This window comes from Notolepis coatsorum (genome assembly GCF_963971535.1).
Source record: "Notolepis coatsorum genome assembly, chromosome: 1".
Lineage (NCBI taxonomy): Eukaryota > Metazoa > Chordata > Actinopteri > Aulopiformes > Paralepididae > Notolepis > Notolepis coatsorum.
In genome coordinates, this window is record NC_140165.1 from 10,295,318 (window position 1) to 10,307,710 (window position 12,393).

At 40.1% G+C, this 12,393-nt stretch overlaps 1 protein-coding gene across 1 annotated transcript in view; it reads left to right on the plus strand.

Annotated features, from left to right (window-relative positions):
* LOC311244873 (uncharacterized protein) overlaps positions 1 to 12,393 on the plus strand; it is a gene marked incomplete at its 3' end in the record, with an annotated part of 46,374 nt that overhangs the window by 2,611 nt on the left and 31,370 nt on the right. Inside the window, exon 3 of the mRNA XM_084334560.1 lies at positions 1,076 to 1,215. Coding sequence (XP_084190686.1) covers positions 1,076 to 1,215 — 140 coding nt within the window. The remainder of the gene's footprint in view (positions 1 to 1,075; positions 1,216 to 12,393) is intronic.

A 12,393-nucleotide genomic window follows, 5' to 3' on the forward strand; every position in this document is an offset into this window, starting at 1 on the left:
TTCCTGCAATATAGAGCCTTCAATCTTGACCAATAAAGCTGCTCTTTTCACTATAAAACTCAGTGAACCATAACGGGGGGGGGATATATCATATTTTTCATATGATCAAAAAGTGGTGGAGCAAGAGCATACCTTTGCTCCCCCAAGTTCAATAGTGGGAGAGCAGAGATGCTCCGAATGCTCTTATGGCCAGGCGTCTATGATTCACTGATACAAAGTAAAATAGTGCAGTGCAATAAAATAGTTAGTAAAATAGAATAAAATAATGCAATAGTGCATTGCAATAAAATAGTTATCATCGTATTTTTTCGGGAGGCCGGTAAGGAGTGCATTACAGTAGTCGAGTTGGCTTGAAATAAAGGCATGGATCTGGTTTTCAGCGTCCTTTTGATTTATAAATGCTTCTAAGGTGGAAGAATTAAGTTTTTGTCAACTTGTTGATTGTGATTTAAAGCTTAGGTCTGAGTCTACCATGACACCAAGACTTAACTCACTCAAATACAGTTAGCAGCTGGATAGACCACAGATGGAAATTAGCTTCTGCTAAATCTGGTGCAAACATATTTTCATGTAACAATGATGAATTGTCAAAAAAAAATCATTTTATTTTATATATTTTTTTAAATAGATTCAGGGCTTTTCAGAAAACATTCAGGGCTTGAGCCCAAGTAGCCACCCCCTAACTCCGCCCCTGATGCAGACAGACAAGCAGCTCTAATGAGGCAGCGCTAGAAAGCAGTAGTTTGTTTACAAAGATGTGTAAGAGAGGAGCATACAAATGTATTCTAGGAATCCCTAGAAAGGGAACAGGAGAGACGGCAAACTGAAATGACCAGAATGTAGAAACATATCAGGAAAGTAAAGATGAAAATGCCCCACAGAATCAAAACAAATATGTGGAAAAGACGAGCAAAAGACAGAAAGAGAGCAGAGAAACTTTGAAAACTTTGTTTACAGACTTTATGAAATTACATTACTACATTTGTAGTGTACAATTGCTATAACCATACAGCCTAACCTAAATGAACATTTTCATCTGCTTTAAATTATGATTTTGTCTGTATGGACTTTACAGAGCTGTGTCCACTGAAGATGTCCCAGGGAAAGAATGACCTCAGTGACGACCCCAACGAACATGTCAGAGCTGTTTCACCGGCTGCAGACAAGAAAGATGACCACATAGCCGGTCCTAGCCAACACCATATGCTCCCTGAGGTAGTATTATGCTTCAGTTGACATTCAGTTAGGGTTGGGCTATATGAACAAAATCTCATATCATTATCACCAGATCTTTCTTAGGTTTGACTAGTAGAGGAACAAAATCTCACATCACCATATCTTTCTTAGGTTTGACTAGTAAAGGAACAAAATCTCATATCACCATATCTTTCTTATGTTTGACTAGTAGAGGAACACAATCTCATATCACCAGATCTTTCTTAGGTTTGACTAGTGGATGAACAAAATATCACATCACCATATCGTACTTAGGCTTGACTAGTGGATGCAGGACTTCTTGGCCATTTTGGCGACAGAGCTGCATCTGACTTGATCATTAATTCGTTATCCACACAAAAAAGGATCATGGTAGTTTGAACTTTGATGGTATTTTCAGTTTTACTATATTACTGGTCATGGTAAAAGTCATGTATCGCCCTGGTACCACTTTTGTACTTAATGCTACCATGGCATGGATCATGATACAGATGGTAATACATGGTATTTCCACCATTCTTTGGTCACTATACCATGATCACTTTTTATAAAGGTTGGAAAGGGCTTCGAAACACTTTCGATTCAGGGGTGAAGAAGTTGCAACATGGTTGCATTTTTCATTTGGTTCGGTTAGCTTTTACACTGCACTTTGTCAACCAAACCTTCTAAACAAAGCCATGTGATCATGCAGGGCAGCCTTTTATTGGACATAATCCCATACCTGCCAACTTTGTGCTGTGAAAAAGGGGATTCAAACTTCAAACTGACAGGATGAGCAGGAATGATTAAACATAATGTATGAAGGGGATACAATGGTTCATCAATATAATCTGGCAACATTAGAGTTTTCTGATCTTTTCCTGCCTTTGGTCCTTGTTTGGTCCACACCAGGGCCCTCATTTATCAATGGTGCGTACGCACAGATATGTCCGTAACCCGTGCGTACGATCATTTCTAAGCAAAGTGTGGGACTTATCAATTTGAACGTGTGCTTGACTTTGTGCGTATATCTACGCACAGCTCAGAGCATGCGTATCTGGCGCCCAGCGGTAGAATATGAAGACTACAACGCGGAAATAAGCTTCTGTGCATTAGTTTCAACACTGGCATGTTCTGTATGACCCGTAATTCATTATAGTTAATTGTAAAATAGCGACGGTAGTGTAACATGGCAGTGAGATTCATTGTTCTTGTACTCTCGTATTATTGTTATAGTATAGGCTATTGTCAAGAAGGAAGTACATTATTTTCAATTGTGGCTTTAATTCGTATGGCCGAGAAGCAGTCTCCTATCAGCTTCATTAATCCCGACCCATCTCAGCCACAGCATAACTGAGACCGGCTATGGAAACTAATCATAAATAGACTACTGTAAATAAAATAGCATATAACATTATAAAGGATAGGCTATAGCAGGGGTTCCGTTTCTTCCCCCGAGGCTACGATTCCTTGGAGACATATAGGAATATGATATAGGCTATACATGGGTCCGTCAGCGAGGAGATTTGGCCATTTCAGAATAGGCTATTATGGCCAAACGAGGGCATAAGCCTATAAATATTATTAAATGTTTTCATAAGCGTAAAGATACAAGGACAACAGTTATATTAACGATCAAGTTAGTTTACTGTATGCATGCTTCGCGGGGCTCCGTGTGACATGTCTGTGCCATGCTGCGTTATGCGCAAATTACTGTTGCATAATGTAGGCTAATGCTATGCATATATAATTTATATAGGCTATACCTAATACCGACATAAAAATAGATTGTATGCCTCTACAAATCATATTAAACCATGCAGGTAGAAAATTTACGGAAAATCTGTCGCGATTTGGAATCAAATTGACGGAGAACTTTAATCCCTGGGTAATCGAACTTTAAAAGAACAAAACGAATAAAGGGCATTCATATTCCAGCATGGTTATTATTAATGACACCAACGCCAAACAGTGGTTAATGGTCTTTATTAGTGTTTGCGCTGCCCAGGCAGCAATGGTCTTTAAGTTAATAGATATCATATCCGACATCACCGTAGCGTGTACACGTCTGTCAGCCTGTCGCGTATTTCTCCCACGCGTTCGCTCGGTTTAGTCCACTTTTCCACATTTCATGGGGGTGTTTCATTACCGTATATGGTTAATTATCGGCGGTTCTATATGCAAATACTTAAAATCGTGCACAAGCGCGGAGCGTAGGGCTGGGCGATATGGCCAAAAACATTATCGCGATAAAATAATATCATTTTCATATCACTCTATATCGATAATTATCGTCGATATACATGAAATAATAATTTCTGTCATGTTTAATTAACTTCTTATGCCCGGCACCGGCGGGCTATTAATAGATAGACTCACTTTTTTTGCTGCGGTAGAACGAAGACGTCACTACGAGACGAGTTGGAGAGCCGTCGCGTGTCGAGCCAACCCTTTGAGAAGCTTTGTGGTCCCGGCTTGAATTCTCCATGAATGTGTCCATATAAATCCATTTAGCTTACATACCTCCCCCCCTCTAAAAAGAAACGTCCTTGTTTCATGACACAGATAACGGCATAAACACAACAACCCAATATTTCAAATACCTCAATGACAACCCAACCAAAACGTGATGAGATTATGGAAACACCTGAAAACAAACAAATCCTAACATACATGGCATTTGATTGGAGGCTAGTCTCACTTTGTCCCACAGCAACATTAACACTTTCGGGGCCAGTTGGATCCGTCTAAAATCACTTAAACGGCCAGAATTTCTAAACAGTTGTTGTAAACAGCGACTCCTACAGTTCGGTCGGGGCGCCTGCTAAGCGCGGATAGGACCTGAGTGGGATAGTGTGATCCTTCCACACGCTACGCCCTCTCGGGGAGGATCCGCGCTGCCAGGTGAAAAGAAGCGGTTGATTGGCTGGACGTGTGTCGGAGGAAGCACGTGGTAGCCTCCACTCTCCCAGATGATCCGACTGTGGGGGGTAAGTGCGCAGCGACCAGGAAGGGATTGGGAATTGGCATACGACTAACATTGGGATGGGAGAAAATCGGAGGAAAATGGAGGGGGAAAAAGATCATAAAAAAAATAAAAAAAAAGAATAACAGAATTTTCGAATATTCGGTCTTAACTCTTTAATTGCCAATGATGAGTGTACTCGTTATAAAAAGTCCATTGCGGCCGCTATTGCACTCCATTTTAAACTGTGGCTTGGTGTCTGGACCGATCTGCGGCCAGTGGGCGTGGTCTAACTACTCGGGCAGGGCAAGCGCTTATAACGCATGCATCGACGAGGGTCGGGCCCCCCGGGTTCATGTTCATTGCTGGATTATGTTGGAAACACAATCGCAATCAGTACTTGGAATGGCGATCAGATAATTGGAATATTCTTTTCGGGACAGATCCTGGACAAGGTAAGGGCTAAATGGTATCAATATTGTGTTGATAAAAAAATTCCTTCATGCGTGTGTGGCGTGTTCCGTTGGTAGCGATCAAAGCATGGAGGTCCCCCCCCCCTTTCATGCATCCATGATGAAACATAATACCGATAATCTAAATTTGATTTGAGAACAGTAGCTAGTCCAGGGAAGAAAAGATAACGCTTTTACTAGAATACACGTTGTCGGCCATTACGAGCATTTTGGAAATTACACCAGACCGCCCTGAAACTACACTCATATTCACGACGGTATAAAACGGAAATGTATGGATGGAAAAATTATCTGTTTTTTGCATCTTGACCGGAAGAAACTCAATGACAATCGACTATTATTAGATCCATAGCTATAATATATAATATAGCTTTAGGCCTGCAAACACAGCCACGTATCCCCATGTTAAAAGGCGATGGTATTTCAACGGTAAGGTAAACAGCGACCCCTGGCACTGAATGAGTTAAGAACAGTAGACTATTCGAAAATGATTTTTCAGTCATGCACATCCCTAGTATTGATAGTATAGTATTAGCCATGCCAGGCTAAAATAGGGTAACAGGATTGGGTGGGGTTTCCCCAATGCTCAAATCTGACGCCAAGAGAGCATGTGATTTGATTAAACTCCAAGCAGCATAATACCCTATTTGGCATGTGGGGAAACTTGGCATGGCCAAACACTTGTCTGACTTGTGAGTTAAAGGGATAGTTTGGATTTTTGGACAGTAAGTGGTATGAAATACTTGCTAGTACTAGTAGTATAGTTGATGCGATGCCATTAGCTTAACTCAGAGTACCGTGGTCATAGTTCTGGCCTGGTTCTGAATGAACCGGGAAGCTTCAGACAGGCAGCAAATGAGGTCATGAGACAAAAACGTTATTCCACACAATAACCTGCAGGCAAAAGTTTTAATCATCCACAGTAGAAAAACATGTCCTCTGCTTCAGAGTGACATGCAATGTTCCCTCAATTTTTTTTCTCGGTCTGAGCAAACACTCAAACCTCCTGAGCAGACATCAGCAACTAGTACTGAGCAACATACGTCACCTGCCGATTAACCGGTTAGTTGATAGGCGGCAGTTGTAAAAAATCTGAGAATCTTAATTTCCCTCAATGTCTTAACATAAAAATCTATACATTTAGCTGATACACAGAAATAATACAAAAAGGCATATTATATTCCTTAATCAAATATTTATTTGACCATTGATTGATGATACAGAGCAAAGTCCTTACTTTGGCTGGGTTGGCGGTGTGAGTCATGTCACTAACTTTTGTCTTTAAGTGAATTAGCATGCGGGTGACCATATTGTGACTTTTTTTTAAAAGAGGACACTTTTAATGATACTCGAAGTTTACTCAAAGATGTCTTATCATTTTTATATATTTAAAGTATGCCTCTTATTATTGTTTATATTATTTTATATAACAAAATAATATCTCAATAACCAATGTGGAATCCACAGCCTTGGTTGACGCGTGCATGCGCTTCTCCGTGAGAAAACAGCGGAGATGAATTTGTTTGGTTTATAGAAAAGGGTATTTATTGTCATTTACTTGAAGCTTTGTTTAGTGTGGATGGGTTCTTACCAGACGACGTGGAGGTGTGCTGGCTTATTCCCGTTGCATGGTGTCCTGTTTCCAATTTCTAAAGTTCCAAATCCATAGCGTTTGCGATGGTCGAAAACCGTCTGGGCTGCGTGCCTTGCATTCCAGTGTCATGTTTTACTAGCGCACCAGTTCCATTGATAAAGTGAGTTCACACACTCGGGTGCTGTAATCACCGGTTCAAAATGGGCTGGACCAGACACGCCTCCACGTTGTCGAAGCAACACGCATCCAAATCATAACAAATAAAAGATGTTACCATCAAGTTAATTTCCAATAATTTTCCAAACAATATTGCTTCATATATTTAACTGAATAAATAATAAGGACTGAATCTGGCTCCAACAACCAAAGTTACTCAACATGCTGTATTATGCCTAAAGTAATCTATCTGACAAATCTCAAGAAAATAACTAAATCAACCTATGACAAAATAATATATATTTTCAAGTCTTACTGGACAAAATAAATAACAAGAAAAATATGAAGTAATGTTCTAAATAATACCTCTTCTGTATTAGAAAATCCAGCTTTAAAAAATATATCTTTGTATCTTTTCAATGTAATGTAACGTATATAACAGTAACCTCAGTTCAGTTCAGTTATTTATTCTTTCAGGCTTTGGATACATAATAACGGTCATTTCATAAATCACCAACGTTTTACCAGCTGCTATTGCACCATTGTCCAATTGTCCGAAAAGGGCTAGGGAGAAGCACTAGGCTTGTCGGGCCCTACCCCTGAAGACTTGTTTCATTTTTTTATTTTTATTTTTATTTACATACATAGTACACACATATAGTACACATTACAGTACACACATATAGTACACATTACAGTATAGTATACCTGCAGTATATAATAGTATATAGTACATAATAGTGTATACAGCACATATAATGAGATATATAGTACATGATATATACAATATAATATAGTACCATAATATAATTAATAGTATATACTGCAAATATAGTTCAATATAATATACAAATTTATTATAATTTGATTATATAATGTAATATGATATAATGTACAACCTCACAAAGATACTAATTTAAAAGTGCACTATGCAGTTTCGGATTTGTTTACATTGGCATAACTTGCAATTAGTGTACAAAACAAATGTATTACTCACATAATCCTTAGAATGATTGTATCATGATCATAACACAACATGATGCCATCATAACACAACATGATGACATCATGGACTTCCGGTTCCGGGTCGAGTATGTAGGTCGCACTCTGTAAAGCTGCTTCTCCCGTTTTTTATATTTTGCCTTTAAAAGCCTCTTTTTATACCCCCAATTCAAGTTTCAAGTTAATATACAATTCGGTTAAACCTGTACGTATATATATCACCTTAGGTTTCCAACTAACTATATTGACTGAAAGAACCACAATGGCACCGAAGAAAGCAAGCGAGCCAAAGAGAGATGACGCTTCAACCGATACGGATTACATTACTAAGCTAATCGAAGAGCTAACGCAATCCCAGATCAAGCTCACGCAATCCCATCTTAAGCTCGAACGCACCATAACGATAATAGAGAGCACCATAACGGAAGGTTTACGCTCCCTAACCAACCAGGTTACCTCTAGCAAAGAATCTATCGAATCCAAAATCGATAAGCTTTGGGAAACGGTTGGTGTACAGACCGATCGTCTAGACGAAATGGAAACCGGCTTGAGTACTTGCACTGCTAGATGCGTGGATATAGAAGGAATCAACGATAAGCTAATGGCTAATATAGCCGACTTCGAATACCGACTCCGCCGACCTAACATTCGCATAATATGACTGGATGAATCCGTGAGTTGTGACCAACCCAATATCTTGTTTGCAAAAGTACTGGTTGAAATTCTGGGACCGGAGATCCTCACTACGACACCCGAAGTGGATCAGTGTTACAGAATTGGTGCTAAAGCTGTAAATAACTCCAAGCCTAGAGTGGTTATTGCTAGCTTACGTCAAATTGGAATAAAAGAAAGAATTGTTCGAGAGGCACGGAAGAGAAGTGGAAACTGGCAGACGGAGGGCACACAGTCTACTTCTATGAAGATTACTGCCCTGAAGTTGTGGAGCAGCGTTCCCGTTACAAGACAGTCATGCCCTTACTCTACAATCAAGGTTTCAGACCGTCCCTCCAGTACCCTGCGAAGCTGATCATCGTCACCAAAGACGGATTGAGGAGGCATGTTTCCTCACCTGAGGAAGCTAAAACCTACTTGAAGAGCCAAGAGGACACCACGTCATAGGCTACAGTATATTGTTTTCGTGCAGTTAGCACTTCGTTATGGCTTAAACGCCAAACGGCGTCATATACATTTTTATAACTTTGTTTATAAATAGGTTAACTATGTGACGCTGGATATCGTCTAGATACTTTATTTGAATGTTTCGATACATCTGATATAAGGGGGGTTTGGTCGGTTTTATTTTCATATCCATTGAACGTCCACTAAGGCTGGGTAGATTAACGTTAGCTCTGTTTAAATTATCTATGATTTTTATGCAAGTCATCGTGTTGAGCCGTGACTTGGCTTAATACCTCCGGAGGTTCATGAAGTTTATTTTTTCTCTTCTTCCTTCTTCCTTCTTCATCTATTATTTTGATGTTTTCTCCGTGTGTGTACATGTTTGTATTGGACTTCGAGATCCATTGACGTTTCGGGCACGTTCTGCCGGCCACTCACTCGACATATAGTGATTTCCACCGCCGGCTTCGTCATTTGCTGTTGCTGTTGTTGACATATTGGAGGCTTCTGCCAGACATAATGGAACAGTACAGAAGATGCTAGAATGTCAGACGAGCTGTTGCACAGCGCCCTCTCCTGATACGATGGACTATGTGCACTTTTACTAAATGAAATGGAATATTCTGTAACTTTTACATGCGTTCTGTTGACCACACACACGGCATAGGTCACCATCGGAGGAAACAACAGCCTTCACAGCGGAATATCGCCCTCCCCTGGCCTGGTGGACGTACTGCATACACGTATTTAACCCCTCCTTCTTTTCTTTTGCAATAATTCCAATACCTTTTCTTTCTATTTCTTCTGCGTGTTTAAACTTAGCCAAGTTCTTATAAGGTTTAAGTGAATGTACTCTACTTTCTGAGGGATCTTTTATTTTTTATCTCCTTTTTATTTTTAACGGGAGAGTGGCTAGCAGCCACTGGGAGAATAATCTACTAATGGTATATTTGATAGTTTTAGACCCTATGGCAATTTGCATAGGGGAGTTATGGGTGATTTGCTCGATATTGGGATACTGGTTAAGTATTTTAAATGGTGGGAGGGGGGTGGGAATAGGGGATTATATGTCTTTTTATCTTATATGTTTGTTGTTATGCTCAGGCTCGGATCTCAACAGGACCTTAACAGTTGGATATATATCTATTGTGAAATGCTACTCCAGACAAATTACACACAGGAATACTGCAACCTGTTTAGACTATGGCTAATTTAAATATCTTGATTTGGAATACAGGGGATCTTAATATACATAATAAACGCAAAAGCGTGTTTACATGGATGAAAAGACAACAGGTTGATGTGGCTCTTTTAAGTGAAACGCATCTTTTATTGGCTGACAATGTAAAGCTGGCGGATAAAGTATATCAAAACATAAGCTACTCCTCCTTTGGCACTAAATCCTGTGGTGTAGCTATAGTAGTGAAACTGAAGTTGAATATTAAATTGTTGGACGTATGGTCTGATGCAGATGGTCGAGTAACTATTGCCAAGATAGATTACTGTAACAGGAAAATTGCTTTGGTAGCGGCTTATGCCCCTAATGTTTATGACGCTAAATTCTACGACTCACTCACTAGAGCGATGTTGGATCTCCCTGAGTATTCATTTATAATTGGTGCGGATTTTAATGCCATCTGGGATCCCTCTATTGATAAATCTAGTCTCACCACATCCTATGACCAGAGACAGGCCTCTAAGGCACTACAGGCCTGATGAATTGAAAATGGGGGACCCTGATGTAAACAAGACGAAAGTATTTCTCTGGTCTACATCCCCTTAACAATTGTGTGTATTGAGCTGTACTGTATTGTACCCATTCTGCAATCTGTTAATAAAGTTTTCAATCAATCAATCAATCAAAGGCCTGGTCCAAGGGCTCAATCCAACGGCGCAAGAGTATTCCTTTTTCTCAGCAAGACACAGGACATTTTCTAGAATAGATTATGTTTTTGCATCCCCTAGACTATTTGATAGCTTTGACGTTGAATTGGGGCCCATTGCACTGTCAGACCACAATTATTTACTCCTAAAGGGCTCATTCAGTAGAATGACATCCCGAGCCCCAAGATGGCGCTTTAACTCGACACTGTTGAAAAACAATGAATTCAACTTGCAATTCAAAAATAAACTGTACCTCTCATGTTGGGATGTAATTGGACCCCTATTACTTGATATGATTCTACACTCAGTCAAAGAGGGGAACTTCTCCAGGGATGTCAATATGGCACTCATATCTGTCCTACTTAAGAAAGATAAAGACCCCACCGAATGCGGTAGTTATATACCCTTAAGCCTCCTCGGAACCGATCTCAAGCTGTACGCTAAGGTACTAGCCATCCGACTCCAAAAGCATATCTTTAGTTCACCCTGATCAGACAGGCTTCATAAGAGGCCGCCTGATCACGGATAATATTAGACGGTTACTACATGTGATAGATTCCAGCAAGGATGCCGCGCCTCCTACAGCTGTATTATCCTTGGATGCGATGAAGGCCTTTGACAGGTTGGAATGGTCTTATTTATGGGCAGTACTTAGAAGGATGGGGTTAGGAGATGGGTTCATTCATATGATCAAAGTACTATATACAGATCCATCGGCCATGATTTTAACAGGTAAATTCTGCTCCCCACACTTCCCTGTGTCGCGCTCGTCCAGACAGGGTTGTCCTTAGTCCCGGACTATTTGCTCTATCCCTAGAACCTTTAGCACAGTATATAAGACAATCCCAGTCCATAGCGCCGATCTCAATTAAGGGCACACAGCATCACATTAGCTTATATGCAGACGATGTAATATTGTTCATGCAAAACCCTACCACCTCCCTACCTCATCTTCTCAAAGTAATATATGATTTATGGCAATCTATCGGGATTTAAGATAAACTGGCCAAAATCGGCCTTCCTTCCACTTAATGTGACTGCGAAGGCTACCACCCTCCCAGCAAATATACCCATGGTAGAACACTTTAGATGTCTTGGAGTTGAAATATTCCCCACTATAAGCCAAACGGTGAAGTATAATTATTCCGGATTGCTAGATAGGATCACAAATGACTTCGGCAGATGGTCAAAATAAAAAAAACTCATTACAGGCCAGAGCGTCAATAGTTAAGATGGATGTTTTACCCAGAGTTAACTTCTTCAGCTCGATGTTGCCGTTACCCCCCCTGTTGGTTACTGGCAAAAATTACACTCCTCTGCATATACATTTATTTGGAAGAAAAAACGACCACGAATAAAAAGATCCACTGCACAGAGAAATAAAGCCGACAGGGGTTTAGCCTTTCCAGACTTCAACTATTACTTTAAGGCGTTCTCTTTAAGACCACTGATCACCTGGTTTGATTCTCAAGCATCGGTATCCTGGAGACCATTAGAGGAGAACATAGTGGCACCACATAGACTGCAGGATATAGTGTATACCAACTTATCAATTAAGCAATGCAACTTGAGATATGGCCCTCTTATTGCACATGTGATCCGGATATGGCGTGACACACAGAAAAAATTTACTAACCACCATAAATGGCACAGACATTCTCCCCTATTTAATAACAAGTTACTCCTTATTGCACAACAACCTATCAGATTTCCTAGATGTGAAAAGAAAGGCATACACACATTGGGGGATATCTTCGATGACTATGGTTTCTGCAGTTATCAAGATATATTTAACAAATTTAACCTCACCAGTTCCACTAATTTTTTCTATCTACAATTAAGAGCAGCTTTGAGAACTCACGGAGTCCCATTAAATATTCCACTTGAGCACCACAGATTTCACAAATTCTTTTATGACAAGGAGACATCGAGAGGCTTCGTCTCTGACTTTTATCGCCACTTACTTACGTCCTCATATGAGGTCCTTCCCCTAGACTCGGTTTGGA